This window comes from Ascaphus truei, chromosome 9, assembly GCF_040206685.1.
Source record: "Ascaphus truei isolate aAscTru1 chromosome 9, aAscTru1.hap1, whole genome shotgun sequence".
Lineage (NCBI taxonomy): Eukaryota > Metazoa > Chordata > Amphibia > Anura > Ascaphidae > Ascaphus > Ascaphus truei.
This window is the reverse complement of record NC_134491.1, coordinates 44207463-44228209: the sequence shown is the minus strand read 5'-3', so window position 1 is coordinate 44228209 and position 20747 is coordinate 44207463. Positions and strand designations below refer to the sequence as shown.

At 46.3% G+C, this 20747-nt stretch overlaps 1 protein-coding gene across 3 annotated transcripts in view; it reads right to left on the bottom strand.

Annotated features, from left to right (window-relative positions):
- Window positions 1–13762: 13762 nt before the first annotated feature.
- Window positions 13763–20747, bottom strand: part of FOXN3 (forkhead box N3) — a 188321-nt gene continuing 181336 nt past the window's right edge. For all 3 annotated transcript variants that reach the window (XM_075614573.1, XM_075614575.1, XM_075614574.1), the window contains exon 6: window positions 13763–19028. In XM_075614573.1, the coding sequence (XP_075470688.1) occupies window positions 18488–19028 (541 nt within the window). In that variant the 3' untranslated portion in view covers window positions 13763–18487. The remainder of the gene's footprint in view (window positions 19029–20747) is intronic.

Below are 20747 nucleotides of genomic sequence, written 5' to 3'. Positions count from 1 at the left end.
AATAACACGCAGAATTATATAACACGCAGAGCGGTATAATAACACGCACAATTATATAACACGCGGAGCGGTATAATAACACGCACAATTATATAACATGCGGAACGGTATAATAACACGCAGAATTATATAACACGCAGAGCGGTATAATAACACACAGAATTATATAACACGCGGAGCGGTATAATAACACGCACAATTATATAACACGCAGAGCAGTATAATAACACGCACAATTATATAACATGCGGAACGGTATAATAACACGCAGAATTATATAACACGCAGAGCGGTATAATAACACACAGAATTATATAACACGCGGAGCGGTATAATAACACGCACAATTATATAACACGCAGAGCGGTATAATAACACGCAGAATTATATAACACGCAGAGCGGTATAATAACACGCACAATTATATAACACGCGGAGCGGTATAATAACACGCACAATTATATAACATGCGGAACGGTATAATAACACGCAGAATTATATAACACGCAGAGCGGTATAATAACACGCAGAATTATATAACACGCAGAGCGGTATAATAACACGCAGAATTATATAACACGCGGAGCGGTATAATAACACGCACAATTATATAACACGCAGAGCGGTATAATAACACGCAGAATTATATAACACGCAGAGCGGTATAATAACACGCAGAATTATATAACACACGGAGCGGTATAATAACACGCAGAATTATATAACACACGGAGCGGTATAATAACACGCAGAATTATATAACACACGGAGCGGTATAATAACACGCAGAATTATATAACACGCAGAGCGGTATAATAACACGCAGAATTATATAACACGGAGCGGTATAATAACACGCAGAATTATATAACACACGGAGCGGTATAATAACACGCACAATTATATAACACGCAGAATTATATAACACACGGAGCGGTATAATAACACGCACAATTATATAACACGCAGAATTATATAACACGCGGAGCGGTATAATAACACGCAGAATTATATAACACGCAGAGCGGTATAATAACACGCAGAATTATATAACACACGGAGCGGTATAATAACACGCAGAATTATATAACACGCGGAGCGGTATAATAACACACAGAATTATATAACACGCGGAGCGGTATAATAACACGCAGAATTATATAACACGCGGAGCGGTATAATAACATGCAGAATTATATAACACGCAGAGCGGTATAATAACACGCAGAATTATATAACACGCGGAGCGGTATAATAACACGCAGAATTATATAACACATAGAGCGGTATAATAACACGCAGAATTATATAACACGCAGAGCAGTATAATAACACGCAGAATTATATAACACGCGGAGCGGTATAATAACACGCAGAATTATATAACACGCGGAGCGGTATAATAACACGCAGAATTATATAACACGCGGAGCGGTATAATAACACGCAGAATTATATAACACGCAGAGCAGTATAATAACACGCAGAATTATATAACACGCGGAGCGGTATAATAACACGCAGAATTATATAACACGCGGAGCGGTATAATAACACGCAGAATAATATAACACGCGGAGCGGTATAATAACACGCACAATTATATAACACGCGGAGCAGTATAATAACACGCAGAATTATATAACACGCAGAATTATATAACACACGGAGCGGTATAATAACACGCAGAATTATATAACACGCAGAGCGGTATAATAACACGCACAATTATATAACATGCGGAACGGTATAATAACACGCAGAATTATATAACACGCGGAGCGGTATAATAACACGCAGAATTATATAACACATGGAGCGGTATAATAACACGCAGAATTATATAACACGCGGAGCGGTATAATAACACGCACAATTATATAACACACGGAGCGGTATAATAACACGCAGAATTATATAACACGCGGAGCGGTATAATAACACGCACAATTATATAACATGCGGAACGGTATAATAACACGCAGAATTATATAACACGCAGAGCGGTATAATAACACGCAGAATTATATAACACGCAGAGCGGTATAATAACACGCACAATTATATAACACGCAGAGCAGTATAATAACACGCAGAATTATATAACACACGGAGCGGTATAATAACATGCAGAATTATATAACACGCAGAGCGGTATAATAACACACAGAATTATATAACACGCGGAGCGGTATAATAACACGCACAATTATATAACACGCAGAGCGGTATAATAACACGCAGAATTATATAACACGCAGAGCGGTATAATAACACGCACAATTATATAACACACGGAGCGGTATAATAACACGCAGAATTATATAACACACGGAGCGGTATAATAACACGCAGAATTATATAACACACGGAGCGGTATAATAACACGCACAATTATATAACACGCAGAATTATATAACACACGGAGCGGTATAATAACACGCACAATTATATAACACGCAGAATTATATAACACGCGGAGCGGTATAATAACACGCACAATTATATAACACGCTGAGCGGTATAATAACACGCACAATTATATAACACACGGAGCGGTATAATAACACGCAGAATTATATAACACACGGAGCGGTATAATAACACGCAGAATTATATAACACATGGAGCGGTATAATAACATGCAGAATTATATAACACGCAGAGCGGTATAATAACACACAGAATTATATAACACGCGGAGCGGTATAATAACACGCAGAATTATATAACACACAGAGCGGTATAATAACCTGCAGAATTATATAACACGCAGAGCGGTATAATAACACGCAGAATTATATAACACGCAGAGCGGTATAATAACACGCAGAATTATATAACACACGGAGCGGTATAATAACACGCAGAATTATATAACACACGGAGCGGTATAATAACACGCACAATTATATAACACGCAGAATTATATAACACACGGAGCGGTATAATAACACGCACAATTATATAACACGCAGAATTATATAACACGCGGAGCGGTATAATAACACGCAGAATTATATAACACGCAGAGCGGTATAATAACACGCAGAATTATATAACACACGGAGCGGTATAATAACATGCAGAATTATATAACACGCGGAGCGGTATAATAACACGCAGAATTATATAACACGCGGAGCGGTATAATAACACGCAGAATTATATAACACGCGGAGCGGTATAATAACACGCAGAATTATATAACATGCGGAGCGGTATAATAACACGCAGAATTATATAACACGCGGAGCGGTATAATAACATGCAGAATTATATAACACGCAGAGCGGTATAATAACACGCAGAATTATATAACACGCGGAGCGGTATAATAACACGCAGAATTATATAACACACGGAGCGGTATCATAACACGCAGAATTATATAACACGCGGAGCGGTATAATAACACGCAGAATTATATAACACGCAGAGCGGTATAATAACACGCAGAATTATATAACACGCGGAGCGGTATAATAACACGCAGAATTATATAACACGCAGAGCGGTATAATAACACGCAGAATTATATAACACGCGGAGCGGTATAATAACACGCAGAATTATATAACACGCGGAACGTTATAATAACACGCAGAATTATATAACACGCGGAGCGGTATAATAACATGCAGAGTTATATGTAGAGAAATATAATATCATGTTTCAGGCCTCTCCCAGCCGCTAAATGGTTAAAGATGCAACTTCACTGTATTTTTACCAATTACTTTAACTTTTATGTTTTCATTCCTACACCAAAAATAATATTCATATATTTTTATATTGAGCCAACATCAATTTAAAGTAAAAACAAACACACACACAAACACACACACAAACACACACACACACAAACACACACACAAACACGTCCCGTGAAGAGAAAAAGAGGGGAGAAAGAATAGACGTAAGCAAATGGTTTGTAATGAAAAGGGGGAATGTATTTATTTATTTATAAAATGTGTTATCAGGAAGTAATACAGTGAGAGTTGCGTCTCGTTTCCAAGCATGTCCTGGGCACAGAGTTATGATGACAAATACATAGTTATATTAAATGGCTACTATCACTGCCTGTCCAGTGGCCCCGCTGTCTCTCCATAACATCCACAAGCCTCAACCAACTGGATAGTCGGTGGAATCCCAAGGAACCAATAGTCATAAATATTTTGTGCAATACAGCCAGACCTGCTCATGCCTCCTGCCCTCTCACTGCCTCTTCTGTTTCTTTACATTATAATCAATACATTTCTCACCGAGGGAATATTATCAGACTGCAGCTGGTAACATCCTCACCCATTGGTGTTGCTGGGAGAATTGTAACACAGAGGGCGGGACAGGAATTGGGAGTAAGGAGGAGTGTGTCTGGAATTCTGGTGATGAAAGATGGCATTTCACATAATGTATACTGGGTGGCAGTAAAGTGAAAGCATACAGTCATGCAACACCTTGTCTACCTAATGTAATCAGAAGGCCTAACAATATAAGGGACCATATTACATAGAAAGAAATATTACATTTCACACATACTGCTTTTGTCGTGGGGTAATTATGGTCTTTGTACCAAAGAAATAAACCCCCAGTGTTAGAGGTGGATTGCCGAGAGTCGGATAAGTGTTGTGCGATCACCTCCCCTTACTGATCAGGGCTCTGTTATAAAGCGGTGAGAACAACAAAACAAGAGGGAATTGTGTTTACCAGACCCCACAAATCAAAAATAATGAGTTATTTCTACAAAATAGTACTGGAGCATCTAACAATAAAGTAAGTGATCAGGCCCACCTGGGGTTGCCACCTTCCACCGACAGTCAACCTGGAGATTTTTTCCTTCTTTTTCAAATGACACTGTGTTACCATGACAACGGGATGCTATGTAACGTCACGCGGCGTCAAGTTGCCATGACAACGTGGCACCGCATGACGTCGTGACATCATGTGGCGTCTCATTGTCATGGCAACGAGCATCACGTGATGCTGTTACGTCACGTGACGTTCCCGTTGGCATGGCAAGGCAGCCAAGGCCCATAGGCCACACTAGTCTGGGGCCCGGGAAAGCGGTCTGAGACCCTGAATGCCGGCACCACTTTTTCTTTTTTAATATACCGGTATATAAAAAAGCACTGTGTGTATATATATATATCTATATATATTGTATTCATTAGGGAAGCCTTCATCCAGCAGAGGATCGATAAGGGATGATGATATATTATAGGATGCCACACAATAACACCACTACAGAACATTACAGTAACACCATTATCTGTTCTATTCCCTGCTGTCATTCCATCTAGATAATAACACTCCCCCCCCCCCCCCCCCACAGATACTGCACCCCTGAATATCAGGTCACTCCTTCGTGTATTGGGCCAGCTGAAGCGCATTGAGCAAATATAGGCTTACCCAAGGTTATGACGGAAGCGGAGTTCAGATAAAGTGGAGGAATCAGGGGATTCAACCTGGGAGACCCCCACTGCCAGAACTTAGGGGCTCAGAACGAGGAGGCATCAACCACACAAACTCCTGATACGTTTAGGAGGAAAGGATTTTGGAGCCCTGGGGACATCTCAGCTAATTAACACATCAAAATGGACATTCATTGCAGAAAAACTATATTAAAACAATGACAAATGGTATTATCTGACAATTCCAAGGAAACAATGGAGAGGAGACATCAGAAAAACATGTTTGATAGGATCAGAGGACTAATCACGAGAACGAAACTCATGGTCGAAAAAGGGGAACTAGCGATGACGCACTGGGAGATTGGAACAGGCTTATCCGTCATAGGGCGGAATATTTTTAATATGAGATTGGCCAGCAGTATAGAGGAGGTATTAAAGCAAGGAAGGCTCCCTCCGGGGGCAGGTGAACTTATGAAAGGGGACTGCTCTCAGCAATTGCCCCGTCAGCAGCATGCTGGGGGGGGGTGGAAGTTGGGAGATGGAGGTTGGAAGTTGGGGGGATGGAAGTTGGAGGACAGAAGTTGGGGGATGGAGGTTGGAGGATAGAAGTTTGGGGACAGAAGTAGGGGATTGAGGTTGGGGGACGGAGGTTGGAGGAAGGAAGTTGGGGGGATGGAAGTTGGGGGACAGAAGTTGGGGGGATGGAGGTTGGAGGACAGAAGTTGGAGGAAGGAGGTTGGGGGACGGAAGTTGGGGGGTGTGCTCATCGCCTATTTTGTGTCTGCTCACCAAGGACCAACAGGCATGTAATCTGATTACCATAATGCACTCTGGCTATCAAAAATAGCCATAGTAGCTTGATTAACCTCTTCACAGCCACCGAACTCTGTATCAGTGTGAACGCATGGCGGACTCTGGCAGCGCTGGGGACCTCTCTTAACATGAGACTAATAAGTCATTCTGTGAATGCTCTGCATGGAAAATTATCTCCCGACATTCATTTTGCTGTGAATTAATAAGCTTGCCTAGGTAGAAGATACCTTTGATAATTTGAAGTTAATTATTCATTACAAAAGATTGCCCTCTAATTGATACAATAGATTCTCTTGCAGGAGACGCTTATCCCGGCAACGACTCGCTTTTCTCCTTGAAGGTAATTTTGCTGATAGAACATTTGATGCAGTCCCCGGGAGACGGACACATGAGAAGTTTGCAGTACTGCCAGTTGTGAATTTATGGTGTATTAATAAGACAGATAAGTGATCTCAAGGGTTACTGGGGGCATTTGTGTGACATGTTTGCAAAATATAGATATTTAACCCCCCTGTTGCCAGAATGACCAGTAACATACTGCTCCACCATAGGAAAGCCATGCATGAGGCAGGTAGGTAACCGTTAGGCAAACCTATAGGTAGGAGAAGGATAAAGGAACAATGGTAAAACTCAGCCCTAAACACCAAGGTTACAGTGTTTCCATACATTTCCAGGATAACACAATTTCACACTTACAATGGTCTCATTTACAGCATCATCAACTCCAAGGCACGCAATGTTACTGCCCCTGCTGCAGCAAAACATTTAACCCTTTGCTGCCAAGCAGCAGCATACTTTCTAAAGAAAGGAAGCGGACTAGACTTACATAAAGACATCCCGGGTACACTGGTCCTGTTACTAGAAGCAGGTTACATAAAGGATGGTACAAGGATGCAGGGAGTCAGTGATTTATTCCTGCACTGGGAGGGGGACACAGAACATTAACCTAGCCCTGGCATAGTGAGGGTGAGCAGGGGGTGGGGAGTAAAAACAAGAGGAGCAAGATAAATGCCTCTGCTTGGGAATGGTGAATGCCCAGACAATTAGTCCCCTTGTCTTCCGTAAGCTTCCTCTTTGTTCACCTTGTTTATTGATGCATACAGAGCAATAATCAGACTTTAGGCTTTACCAAGATGCAAAGGAATAGTCAATTTGAGACTGTAAAGGAGTTAATTAGATGTAGGGGAAGACAGAGGGTTCTCCTTTAGTTCAATATGCATTAAATGCAGCAAACCCCTTCACTGCCAGAGGCCTGCAACATGCAACCAGCATTGAAAGGCTCATGTTAGGTTACATACATCTCAGATGCACTTACCAGAACAGAATACTACTGTCTCCGTAAATTCTTACCACTTAGAGTGTAAGCTCTCTGGGCAGGGACTCCTGTTCCTATTGTTTTATATCTGAAGCGCTTATTCCCTTTGTGTTATAATGTCACATGTATTGTAAAGCGCTACGTACCTGAATGGCGCTATATAAAGATACTAGCTGAGAGACCCGGCGTTGCCCGGGATGTAAATGCGTAATAGGTAGTATTATTTATAAATGGTGGAACAATAGGTGACTATTTGGAGGGGATGGGAGGGAGGGAGAGTGGACAGGAGGGGGGGAGAGTGGACAGGGGGGAGAGTGAGTGGACAGGAGGGGGGGGAGAGTGGACAGGAGGGGGGGGGAGAGTGGACAGGGGGGAGAGTGAGTGGACAGGAGGGGGGGGAGAGTGGACAGGAGGGGGGGGAGAGTGGACAGGAGGGGGGGGAGAGTGGACGGGGGGGGGAGAGTGGACGGGGGGGGGGGAGAGTGGACGGGGGGGGGAGAGTGGACGGGGGGGGGAGAGTGGACGGGGGGGGGGAGTGGACGGGGGGGGGAGAGTGGACGGGGGGGGAGAGTGGACGGGGGGGGGGAGAGTGGACGGGGGGGGGGAGAGTGGACGGGGGGGGGAGAGTGGACGGGGGGAGAGTGGACGGGGGGGGGGAGAGTGGCCGGGGGGGGGGGGGAGAGAGTGGACGGGGGGGGGGGGAGAGTGGACGGGGGGGGGGAGAGTGGACGGGGGGGGGGGGGGAGAGTGGACGGGGGGGGAGAGTGGACGGGGGGGGGGAGAGTGGACAGGAGGGGGGGGTGACAGTGGACAGGAGGGGGGGGAGAGTGGACAGGAGGGGGGGTGACAGTGGACAGGAGGGGGGGGTGACAGTGGCCAGGAGGGGGGGGAGAGTGGACAGGAGGGGGGGGAGAGTGGACAGGAGGGGGGTGACAGTGGACAGGAGGGGGGTGACAGTGGACAGGAGGGGGGGGGGGCAGTGGACAGGAAGGGGGGGGGCAGTGGACAGGAGGGGGGGGCAGTGGACAGGAGGGGGGTTGGTTTGGTTTAAATTGACGGGTCCCTCCTCTCCACTCCCCCTGTATCTTTCTCCGCTCCTGACCCCCCCCCCCACCCCCCATGTGTAGCTCCGGTCCCCACTCTACAGTGTCTGAGACACAGTGTAACAGACGCACACAGACACACACACAGTGTCCCACACACACACTGTCACGCTGTGACACACACACACATAGACACAGACACACACTCACTCACACACACACTCACCTCTCCTTCTGGCCGCCGCCATGTTAGTTAGTCCGCGAGGGAGGAAGGGGTCCTTCCTTCCGCCGCCATCTTAGGTGCCGCGTGGCAGCGGTAGGCTGCCCTGGCCAATGCCTGTCCCCGCGCCAGGGAGGTGAGCGGGAGGTGAGGGGAGGTGAGCGGGACGTGAGGGGAGGTGAGTGGAGGGAGCGGGAGGTGGGTGGAGGGAGCGGGAGGTGGGTGGAGGGAGCGGGAGGTGGGTGGAGGGAGCGGGAGGTGGGTGGAGGGAGCGGGAGGTGGGTGGAGGGAGCGGGAGGTGAGTGGAGGGAGCGGGAGGTGAGTGGAGGCAGCGGGAGGTGAGTGGAGGCAGCGGCAGGCTGCCCTGCCCACTGCCTGTCCCGCGCCGGGGAGGGAGTTGAGCGGGAGGGAGGTTAGGTGCCGCGTGGCAGCGGTAGGCTGCCCTGGCCCCGCGCCAGGGAGGTGAGCGGAGGGAGCGGGAGGTGGGTGGAGGGAGCGGGAGGTGAGTGGAGGCAGCGGCAGGCTGCCCTGCCCACTGCCTGTCCCTGCGCCGGGGAGGGAGGTGAATGGAGAGGGAGGTGAATGGAGAGGGAGGTGAATGGAGAGGGAGGTGAATGGAGAGGGAGGTGAATGGAGCGGGAGGTGGAGGGAGTTGAGCGGGAGGGAGGTGAGTGGAGCGGGAGGTGGAGGGAGGTGAGTGGAGAGGGAGGTGTGTGTGATGGGGGGGGGGGGAGAGGACAGAGAGGTGTGTGTGTGTGTGTCCCCTTTGGCCCGTCACTCCGCCTCAGGCCAATGAGAGGTGTGCGGGGGCGGCCCAAGGGACCAATGAGATTTCCCCTAGGGACACCGGACATCCAGGCAGGCAGGCAGGCAGGCATGCATGCAGGCAGGCAAACAAACAGTGCTTTCACTAATATAGTATAAGATATTCACATACATTACATGAGGATAGACACAAGGCCAGTCATTGTCAGTGTAACTTTGCTTTTCGCTGCATGCCCCTCATTGCAGTACGGCAGGCGTTGATATGTTGCAAACTGCAATTTACCAACGCAAAGCAAAACCATAAAGAAGTTGTATTGTGGCGTCAGAACGCGCTGCCTGAGGATGCGTCTGCAGTTCCACTTTTCCCGAAAGCGGTTTGTGCTCCTCATTAGATATCACTGTCGTGGTGCGCTGGTTCTTACCCACACGTTGTGTCAGTGGGTGCCTAGTGCCGATTCATTCATTTGCTGCTGGATTCCCCGCTCACTGAAGCTGCCAGGAGGAGGAAGTCACAGATGGAGATGTTGCTGTGTAGATTTTATCCAAATAAATAAACATTTAGCATTTTTTTTGTGTGCAAAAACACAGGATTTTCCAATACTTGTGTTAAAGAGGCAGGTCCCAGATTGTGTTCTGATCCTGCATACTGGAAATGGATGTTACAATAAATAACAATGTTACACTTCCATCCTCCATTTATTCAACTTTATTTACCAATCTATGCCAGGACTGCCGCTCTAACTAACCTACTGCAGGGGCGGCCAACTCCAGTCCTCAAGGGCAACCAACAGGTCAGACTTTCAGGATATCCCTGCTTCAGCACAGGTCTTTGATAGCCACCTGTGCTGAAGCAGGGATATCCTGAAAACCTGACCTGTTGGTGGCCCTTGAGGACCCCTGACCTACAGTAATAACCATCATGGATGTCCCGGGTTCAGTTGTGTGCAAGTTATACTTTTGTTCAGAGGGGGACAGTGCAAAGTACATCGGGTTTGTGTTTGTAATAGAAACTGTCTGCCAACGGCAACCTAACGGGCACTATAATAACCAGACAACACGTTAGGATTGATGCAACTCAGTAAATTTTATTGCAACTGGAAGACAATACATCACAGAAACATTATGGTAGGTTTTGGGAAAGTGTTATTTACAATAATTGATGAAATAGTTTGTCTTTGGCAATATGATTACACATCAAGAAAATGTAAAATGCAAGTATGCTTCTAAATCAACATTTCTCCCCCCACGTCTCCTAACGATTGGCTGATTGCACTTCTCTTCCGACTGCTCATTTAGGTAAAACATAAATACAGTTTAGCATAGTTCCTTCTCCGTCCCAGTCATTTTAATGCGAAGGATATTGGCAGCTTCACATAACAAGTACAGATCTAAAAATGGCATGTTTTCTTTACTGTACTCGTTCCGTTTCTTGGCCAGTTTTAGGTTCTCCAAGCCCAACATGTTTGTCATTAACCCTTAAACTGCCGGCGGGTCCTGTAACAAAAAAAGCCGTGCAAAGTGATGAAGGCCCCTCCAGCAAAAAGGGATTCAACCCATTTGCTGCTAGAGAGGCCTTCTCTGTATTGATTAGCGATGCGTTGCAGGTCACCGGGGCAGTGAATGGCTTCAACCAGGGGGTGGCCAACTCTAGTCCTCAAATGTTACCAACAGTTCGGGTTTTCAGGACATCCTGGCTTCAGCACAGGTGGTGCAGTCGAAGACTGAGCCACCTGTGCTGAAGCAGGGATATCCTGCCAACCTGACCTGTTGGTGGCATTTGAAGACTGGAGTTGGCCACCCTCTGGCTTAAACATATTGGGCTTTTGATTGCTTTTATCATTATTCTTTTTTTTTTTTCTCCTGCAAAATAAAATATTTTAGAAATGTTACAGAATCAATAAAATAAAAAGATCTACAAGTTTAAAATGCTTTTCATACACACATACACACATTATTTTCTCCCCAACATTTTAGAACAACTTGAAGTAGTGAGTGAGGCTGATTGAAGAACACATGGTTTTGGCCACTGAATGCAGCTGAAACTCCAAACTGCTTTCAGATGTACAGGGATTTCATTAATGGCTTCACTGCCAGAGAGGCCTGCAAAAAAACTGCAGAATAAAACAGCAGTAGGAGAGGTACACGCATGGAAACCAAGTATCATTTATTAACCATCAAAACGTCTAATTCCTAAATATGATAATGCAATTTAAATGCCTGTTTTTTTTTATTTATTTTTTTCATTAGCGAGTGCTACAAAAAGCACAAACACACACCATGCTGGCAGGGGAACCTTTTGTGTTTTCAGATAAATATTTGCAAATCGATCAATAACAGGCTCTTTTTATTAGCACAAAAGACAACATGTAAGCCATTAAACGTGGAGCACGTCGGGAGCCAGGAATTTCAGGGGGGGTAACAGTTTATTCAGTAATGGAAGATTCGGGAATCATGAAGAATGAAGCAGCCTGCGTTATATTTCATATTAGATTGATTAAGGAATGCCGTCATGGGCAGCGCACTGCACAGCTGGGCTCTCATCCTTAGGGCCAAGGAGCATATACATTAAATGGCAGGGGGCACTCAACTCCAGTCCTCAAGGGCCACCAACAGGTCAGGTTTTCAGGATATCCCAGCTTCAGCACAGGCGGCTCAATCAGAGGCTCACTCAAAAACGGAGCTACTGGTTGAGCCACTTGTGCTAAAGCTGGGATATCCTGAAAACCTGACCTGTTGGGGTGTCACGAGGACTGCAGTTGAGCGCCCCTGCACTAATTAACCACTCCTCATACAAATTAGTGTCTAGGTGACAACATGCTGTAATGTACAATAGAGAGTATAACCACTGCCTTATTTTGCCTTGTTTGATGAAAGGGACCTGAACATTACTGGCCATTTAATAAGCGCAGCTGCGAGATTGCTGCACCGTATCCTCTCACCTTTCCACCGCCAGCAGGGAATCCCCCCCCCCCCCTCTGTGAGGGCCTCGCCTAACAGAACTGCAGCCAGATTACACATTCGGAATCACAATGCACGTACATTGCACCCGTTACCTCGCAAAGTACCAACTCGCTGCAAATCGCGCCATAGAACTAGGGACAAGTGATTATTGTGCGATAACGTCTGCTATCTCTGCAGGTGACATATGAAGAGTCAATTTATGACATTGGTAGACTTATCCTAACCTTCTCAGATAAGGTTCTTTTAAGACAGTAACCCTAGTAAGCCTCTTTGTAGCTTGCATGGACAGCAGCTCTGCGATGGGAACACTACGGCAGCTTTGGGCTGATGAAACGGATGTAACTAATGAAATCTGTGCTTGGCCTTTTCTAAAGCAACGATTCCACCCCAAATTGCCCTTTCTTTTTTTTTTTAGCCTACATGGACCACGTTACGCAATACAGCAGCAAGGGTACACATACGGCAGTAAGGGTGCGATAAGGCAGTAAGGGTACACATACGGCAGTAAGGGTGCGATACGGCAGTAAGGGTGCGATACGGCAGTAAGGGTACACATACGGCAGTAAGGGTACGATACGGCAGTAAGGGTGCGATACGGCAGTAAGGGTACGATACGGCAGTAAGGGTGCGATAAGGCAGTAAGGGTACACATACGGCAGTAAGGGTGCGATACGGCAGTAAGGGTGCGATACGGCAGTAAGGGTGCGATACGGCAGTAAGGGTGCGATACGGCAGTAAGGGTGCGATACGGCAGTAAGGGTGCGATACGGCAGTAAGGGTGCGATACGGCAGTAAGGGTACACATACGGCAGTAAGGGTGCGATACGGCAGTAAGGGTGCGATACGGCAGTAAGGGTGCGATCTGGCAGTAAGGGTGCGATACGGCAGTAAGGGTACGATACGGCAGTAAGGGTGCGATACGGCAGTAAGGGTGCGATACGGCAGTAAGGGTGCGATACGGCAGTAAGGGTACACATACGGCAGTAAGGGTGCGATACGGCAGTAAGGGTGCGATACGGCAGTAAGGGTACACATACGGCAGTAAGGGTGCGATACGGCAGTAAGGGTGCGATACGGCAGTAAGGGTACACATACGGCAGTAAGGGTACACATACGGCAGTAAGGGTGCGATACGGCAGTAAGGGTACACATACGGCAGTAAGGGTACACATACGGCAGTAAGGGTGCGATACGGCAGTAAGGGTACACATACGGCAGTAAGGGTACACATACGGCAGTAAGGGTACACATACGGCAGTAAGGGTGCGATACGGCAGTAAGGGTGCGATACGGCAGTAAGGGTGCGATACGGCAGTAAGGGTGTGATACGGCAGTAAGGGTGCGATACGGCAGTAAGGGTGCGATACGGCAGTAAGGGTGCGATACGGCAGTAAGGGTGCGATACGGCAGTAAGGGTGCGATACGGCAGTAAGGGTGCGATACGGCAGTAAGGGTACACATACGGCAGTAAGGGTGCGATACGGCAGTAAGGGTGCGATACGGCAGTAAGGGTACGATACGGCAGTAAGGGTACACATACGGCAGTAAGGGTGTGATACGGCAGTAAGGGTGTGATACGGCAGTAAGGGTACACATACGGCAGTAAGGGTGTGATACGGCAGTAAGGGTGCGATACGGCAGTAAGGGTACACATACGGCAGTAAGGGTGCGATACGGCAGTAAGGGTGCGATACGGCAGTAAGGGTACACATACGGCAGTAAGGGTGCGATACGGCAGTAAGGGTACACATACGGCAGTAAGGGTGTGATACGGCAGTAAGGGTGTGATACGGCAGTAAGGGTGCGATACGGCAGTAAGGGTACACATACGGCAGTAAGGGTGTGATACGGCAGTAAGGGTGTGATACGGCAGTAAGGGTGCGATACGGCAGTAAGGGTACACATACGGCAGTAAGGGTGTGATACGGCATATCCATTACCCCCAATATATACGTTTTACCGTTCAATACATTGCAAGCGGATTTCTTATGGTAACTTTATCAGCCTAAACCCATTAACCTTTACAAGGTTTATTACATTTGATGCATATTCTAGTGCAGGAGCGTCTAACTCCAGTCCTCAAGAACCACCAACAGGTCAGGTTTTCAGGATATACCTGCATCAGCACAGGTGGCTTAGTCTTTGACTGATCCCTGAATTGACCCACCTGTGCTGAAGCAGGGACATCCTGAAAACCTGACATGTTGGTGGCCCTTCAGGAATGGAGTTGACCACCCATCACTATAGCAGCCGGGGGATCCTCCTGAGCTAAACCACTATTTCCAACTACAAGGAGCCCTCGATTCCCGAGGTAATTTCCAGTGAATTTATCTGTGTTAATTCCTGCTTTCGTCAGGGATTTAGAGGACTGTCCAATAGGAAGGTGCAGCAGCAAATGACGTTGCGGCTTCCTATTGGCCTGAGATTTGGTGGCCATTTTGTTTCCCCAGAAGGGCGTTTTTTGTTGTTGTTTTTTTTAAACCGGTAACTTCATCAGTAAGTATCTCAGGAAGTGGGGGATTCCCGGAGCTGGAAGTAACAGGACCCACGGTTTCCATGCCAAACGAAGCCCAGCAGCCGGTATGAATTAATTTAAAGCAGCTACAAGTGCATTCCAGTAGATGTACAATACACTACTGAGGAACAGGACTTTTCCCGTGTCCAGTCCTGAGCGCGAACACATTAGTGGGTGTTTATGGATTAAATAGCTGGGTGAATATAACACACAAATATTACAAAAACAAATGGAATAAGAAAAATAAGTAGCAGTTTTCTCAGCAAAAAGGTATATTATTATTATTATTAGGTTTGCGCACAATTTGTGCTTTGGGATTTTGTCCTGTTGATCACTATAATACATGCTGTTTATGGCAGTGTGTACAATGGGTAACAATCTTTATCTGGGATTGTTTGCATACTATATGACGTTGGTTTGCAGGGGACCAAGCTCCACAATTCAACAACTTCCAGACACTGCACTCCCTCAAACTACCCCGCTTTATCAAGGGAAATATGACCTTCGCTTCACACATGAATAAATCCCTCATTTAGACTCGCCTCTAAGGGATTGTTGGCTTGTTATCTTAAAGAGGTGCTGGGGAAAGATAATTGGGCAGTTGCAACTCTTGGCTGTAAAAAAAAAAAATGCTAATATTTCAGTTTTCTGACCTCATTGTGTATCCAGGAAGTTGGCACACGCAAAATCTGATAAAGAGCTTGTCCTCCGACATCATTCTACCTCCTGAAATTCACGGTGCGGGGGCATCCTCCATGTTTTCCATACCCAAGCGTTACATTTGTGGGTATTTAAACTTCCAGGCAGGGTGGAATATGGCAGAATTAGTGTATGAATGATCGTGTTCGCTGGTGGAGGAGCCGGCACAGCAGATCTCTGTAATAACTCACAGCAAAAATGTGATAATTGCATTAGAAGGCAAATAAAAAAACAATAGCCATTCACATCCAAACGATGGCCGTTGGCTACCAAGCAGAGGTTTAAGAAGCACTGGTTCAGAAAATCAGGTGTCCATGACTGACCGGTTTGAAACGTAACTATTGTAGAATTCCAGCCAATCCAGGATGTGGGATTATTTAATCAATACTCCACTGATATGCAAAGTGCATTAATCTCTACACTGCCAGAGGGGCTAACACGGGGTTAACGGGATTATCAATGTATTCATGAACCTGGTCTGGCTGGAGTCCTACTGACCGTGTGGACATTTAAATGGGGGAGATCTGGGAGAAACATGTTGGAAGAGTCTTCATTTTCCATTAACTTGTATTCATTTGAGGGAACTTTTATTAGGGAAATATGGCAGAGGACCCTAAATATTGGACAAAAAGGGAAAACAATGAATCCCTGGTGCGCATATAAAAGAAAAAACTGAATGAAGGTAAAATCTCATTTGCAGGTTCTTAACCCTTTTGTAACCAGAAGCAATTCAATGCAAAGTATCATCAGGGGTTAAGGCGCTGCAAGATTATGCTCACATCTAACAAGGAGTTGTGCCACAGAATATAATATACATACTTTACACTGCACAGTGTCCCACTGAATTCGCGTGGGCAGCGTGCTCATGGACAGACCACGCAACGGAACGATGCACAGAGAGCAGCAGTTCTGCGCCATGATCAGCTTCTCCGCAGTTATACGCCGCCCATTATTCCATCATACGCACTCACTACTCAACTTGCCAACATATTATTGCATCATGTTAAACAGGTACACGGAAAGGAGAGAAGACGTACTCTTTATATAAACAGAGAAGGACAGTAGGGGGGCTGAATGTGCAGACGAGGCAGTATAATTCAACCATCCAAACCCTACCAGAGAATGACATTTGTATCATTATCATTATATTGCAGAGAGTAAGTTCCCCAACAGTCATTGTTTGTCCCTGAAGAAGGTTAGACCTTAAAAACCTGCTTCCAAAAACAAAAACAAAAAAAAGTCCAGGCCTAAGGCCTAAAAATTAGAGGCATTGCCTGTTTCTCTATTTTCTATATTTATATGAAAATAATTCATGCTTCATGCTAAATACATTATTTAACCTTACAAGAACTTTTGTTATCTTTGACGTAAAAAAAAAAAAGGTTGTTTTTTGTGTGTGTGTGAAGGAACCCATGCACCTGTGGATGAGAATTCATTGGAGTTTCCTGCTGGCTGTCGGTTGTGTTGGAATTTCCGTAGAGAGGAATTCTGGCTGGCGGTATTCACCCAAACTCCGCTCTGAGGGCCGTGCTTCATATCATGACAGGTGTGTTTGCTTCTTCTGTCCGTCAATATGCTTCTTGACAGCATAATACTCATGGCAGGTTCTGTAGCGTTTCCGAGCTGGTCATTTCCTTCCTTGGGGAATTCTTACACACGATTGCTTTTCACTTAGGCAGTTAGAAGACAAAGTCTTTTCTCCATGTTGGCGTCTCTTCTTTTAGCACAGAGCTAAATTTTAAAGCTTGTAGCTCATTTTCTGCCTTCCCTTAACCCACGGGTTCTCAACTCCGGTCCTCAAGTCCCCCCCCCCAGCTTTTAAGGATATCCCAGCTTCAGCACAGGTGGCTCAGTCTTTGACTGAGCCAATGATTGAGTCACATGTGCTGAAGCGGAGATATCCTTAAAACCCGTCCTGTTTGGAAGATCTTGAGGACCGGAGTTGAGAACCCATGCCTTAACCCTTTCCCTGCTGGTGGGACCAACAACCTTAGTGTTGAAATGCAGTACTGACCCACTCCAGCAGAGAAAGGGTTAGTATAACAGAAGCCAAAATTGAATGGTTATTTAGACACCACCTCGTAACATTCTCAACTGCATTCCATGTCTTCCGTTCCATCTTTGTTATACCCGCACAAGTTCAACGCTCTGTTCTTCAACAAGGCATCCCATTATAGTGTGCTAAATGTGGTTACTTTGAGGGGTTATTCAAAACATTATATGGCACAATGTATCCAATGCCTGGTTTCTTGTTTTGCGAGACGGGTATTTCTTCCTGACTCAACCTGCTACATACACTCCCCACACATCCATCCCAAGGCCAAAGATACACCAGTTAAAAGGAAGGCCTGGAAGATTTGAGACGCGCGCCACGATCGAAGGGTTAACAGGAGCAGATTTGTAATTTGTTTTGTTTCTTAAACTTCTGTCGGTTCCGCGGCAAATTTAACCCAGACATGAAAAGCTGCAGAGCGAGCGGTGGCGATTTTGGCTTCTGAAACACATTTTTGTTTTGTCTTCAGAAAATTAAAAAGCATTTGTAAGTTAGCTGAGTTCTATGGCTTCAATCTCCTTTAAAAAATAAACATTTTAAGGGTCCCAAAAAAATAATAATAATTAAAAAAAAAAAAAAAAAAAAATTAGAAAAAGGGGGAAAAGAAATTGTTGATATTGCCACGAAATCATTCGAATTCACCTGACGTGCGGAAAGAAAATGTTTCAAAGTCCCAAACAAATCAACGATTTGCTCTAATTTTTTGTGGTTTCTTTCTCCTTTTGTTCTTTCTGTCCTTTAGCCGTCCGATTGGTGATGTTATTCAAACAAGAGCGGATTCCCGCCAAATGCAGGAGTGACCCGGCCGCCTCTTTCATCTCTTCGTCGTCGCTCTCGGGCGGCTTTTCCGTGCGTCTCTTTTTCAGCGGCAGAGCGTCGCTGGGGATCTTTCGCATTTTCAGCAAGTGCTGCTTTTTCTTGTGCTGGGACGAGTAGCCGCTGTCGATCAGGAACTCTTTGGGCTCCTTCTTGATCTGCTTTTTGTCCTCCTCTTCGGTCTCGCTGTAGCTCTCGTGGCTCTGGAAGCTGACGTCGCTGCCTTCCCGGCAGACTTTGGCCGCAAACTCAAAATGGTCGTCGGCGGAGGATACAGAGTCGCTGGTGGGCGAGGAGCTCCTCTTGTTGGCGGATTTGGCGCTGCTGTAATTGTGGTCCTCTTTGGGGTCGCTGCTCACCACTGGGGAGTCACATGGGGGGTCACTCTCTGTCCTCATCCGGCAGTTTGCGATCCCATTCCTGCAAAGACATGACAAGGTAAGTGGCGTCTCTGTGCAAAATCGGGTATATAAGCAAATGTTCTGGGAGCTTACGATAAAGAGGAGACCTTCCCTCCCCCCGGGAAGCCAAGGGGTGCAGCAGAAACCTTGTATTTTAAAGGAGCAATCCCTTCTAGGACCAAAGAGAACTCAGAGCAGTGTTATACTTAAACGACAATAATAAAAGATCCTGTGTGTCTGTCTGTCAGGGTCACAGCTCCAAGACTATGAAACCCAGACACCTGAAAGTTTGCATGCATACTAAGGGGCCCCTCAGGGTGTCCGCCTGGGGTTATTTTTTATTTTGGGCTTTTTTGTCTGTTTTTAAATGCTCTGCCTCCGGTTGGTTCTTCCCTCCCTGTGAGGTCGCTGATTGGTCAGTTTCTCCGTGCAAGGCTGCAGATTGGCCTTTGCTCTGCAGGGAACCATGCGATTGGTCGTCACACTGAGCTGGCGGCCTTCTGGACATTACATAGGCTGCGCTTATAGCGCCGACGGCGGCCACGTCAGGCTACGGTCGCTGGAAAAATCAATTTGAGATGACATCCAGCGATAGCGACCAAGCCATCGCGTCACGCTTACTGTAAGCGCACGCTAGGGCGGCAATGCATTTGTTTTGACGCGACGTCACGTTGCTTTCACCGGCACTATAAGCGCAGCCTTAGGAGGAGAGCGTAGAGGGAGGGGGAGAGGTGGGGGTATAAGAGAGGGAGGGGGAGAGAGGTTGAGCTATGAGAGGGGGAGAGAGGTTGAGCTATGAGAGGGGGAGAGAGGTTGAGCTATGAGAGGGGGAGAGAGGTGGAGCTATAAGAGAGGGAGGGGGAGAGAGGTGGAGCTATAAGAGAGGGAGAGGGAGGAAGAGTTAGAGGGGGAGAGAAATACATGGGGATATGGAGAAGAGAGGGGGGTGAGAGGCAGGGGTGTAATAGAGGATTCACTGAGGGGGTGCGTCAGTGAAGAAGAGGGTGAATGTCACTATAATTTGGGGTGGGAGTCTCAGTGAGTGAGGGTTGGGGTGGGAGTCAGCGAGTGCGGATTGAGGTGGGAGTCTCAGTGAGTGGGGGTTGAGGTGGGAGTCTCAGTGAGTGGGGGTTGGAGTGGGAGTCACTGAGTGGGGGTTGGGGTGGGAGTCACTGAGTGGGGGTTGGGGTGAGAGTCACAGTGAGTGGGGGTTGGGGTGGGAGTCACAGTGAGTGGGGGTTGGGGTGGTAGTCACAAAGTGGGGGTTGGGGTGGGAGTCACAGTGAGTGAGGCTTGGAGGTGCAGCCTCACTCACTCCAAGGTGGAATTATTGATCTGGTTAAAGAGGGCGCCATTATCGATTGAGTCACAGATTCAAGTCTGCAATGAAAAAGATTACCCCAGAGTACTGCAACTCACGAAGCCGAGTACTTATAGCTAGTAATAATACGCTAATGTAGATGATTGACACTTTTTTTTTTAAACAAGTCCCCCAAGTATTCATTTTTAGTATTTTTACATAATTTCTTTGAAAATGTGAATGTCTCCACAATAACCAAATCCTTTACAATCTGTGTCTGATCTCTCGTTTAATAACACGGGCTGTAAACGCTTTATACTCAGATTGTGGGGTTCAGACCGTTTCTCTTGTTGTTTGGGTAATGAGACTGGGGAAGGAATATTTTATTGGATTAGAAAGACACAAACAAAACAGAAACACTCATTTTTACACGGGAAG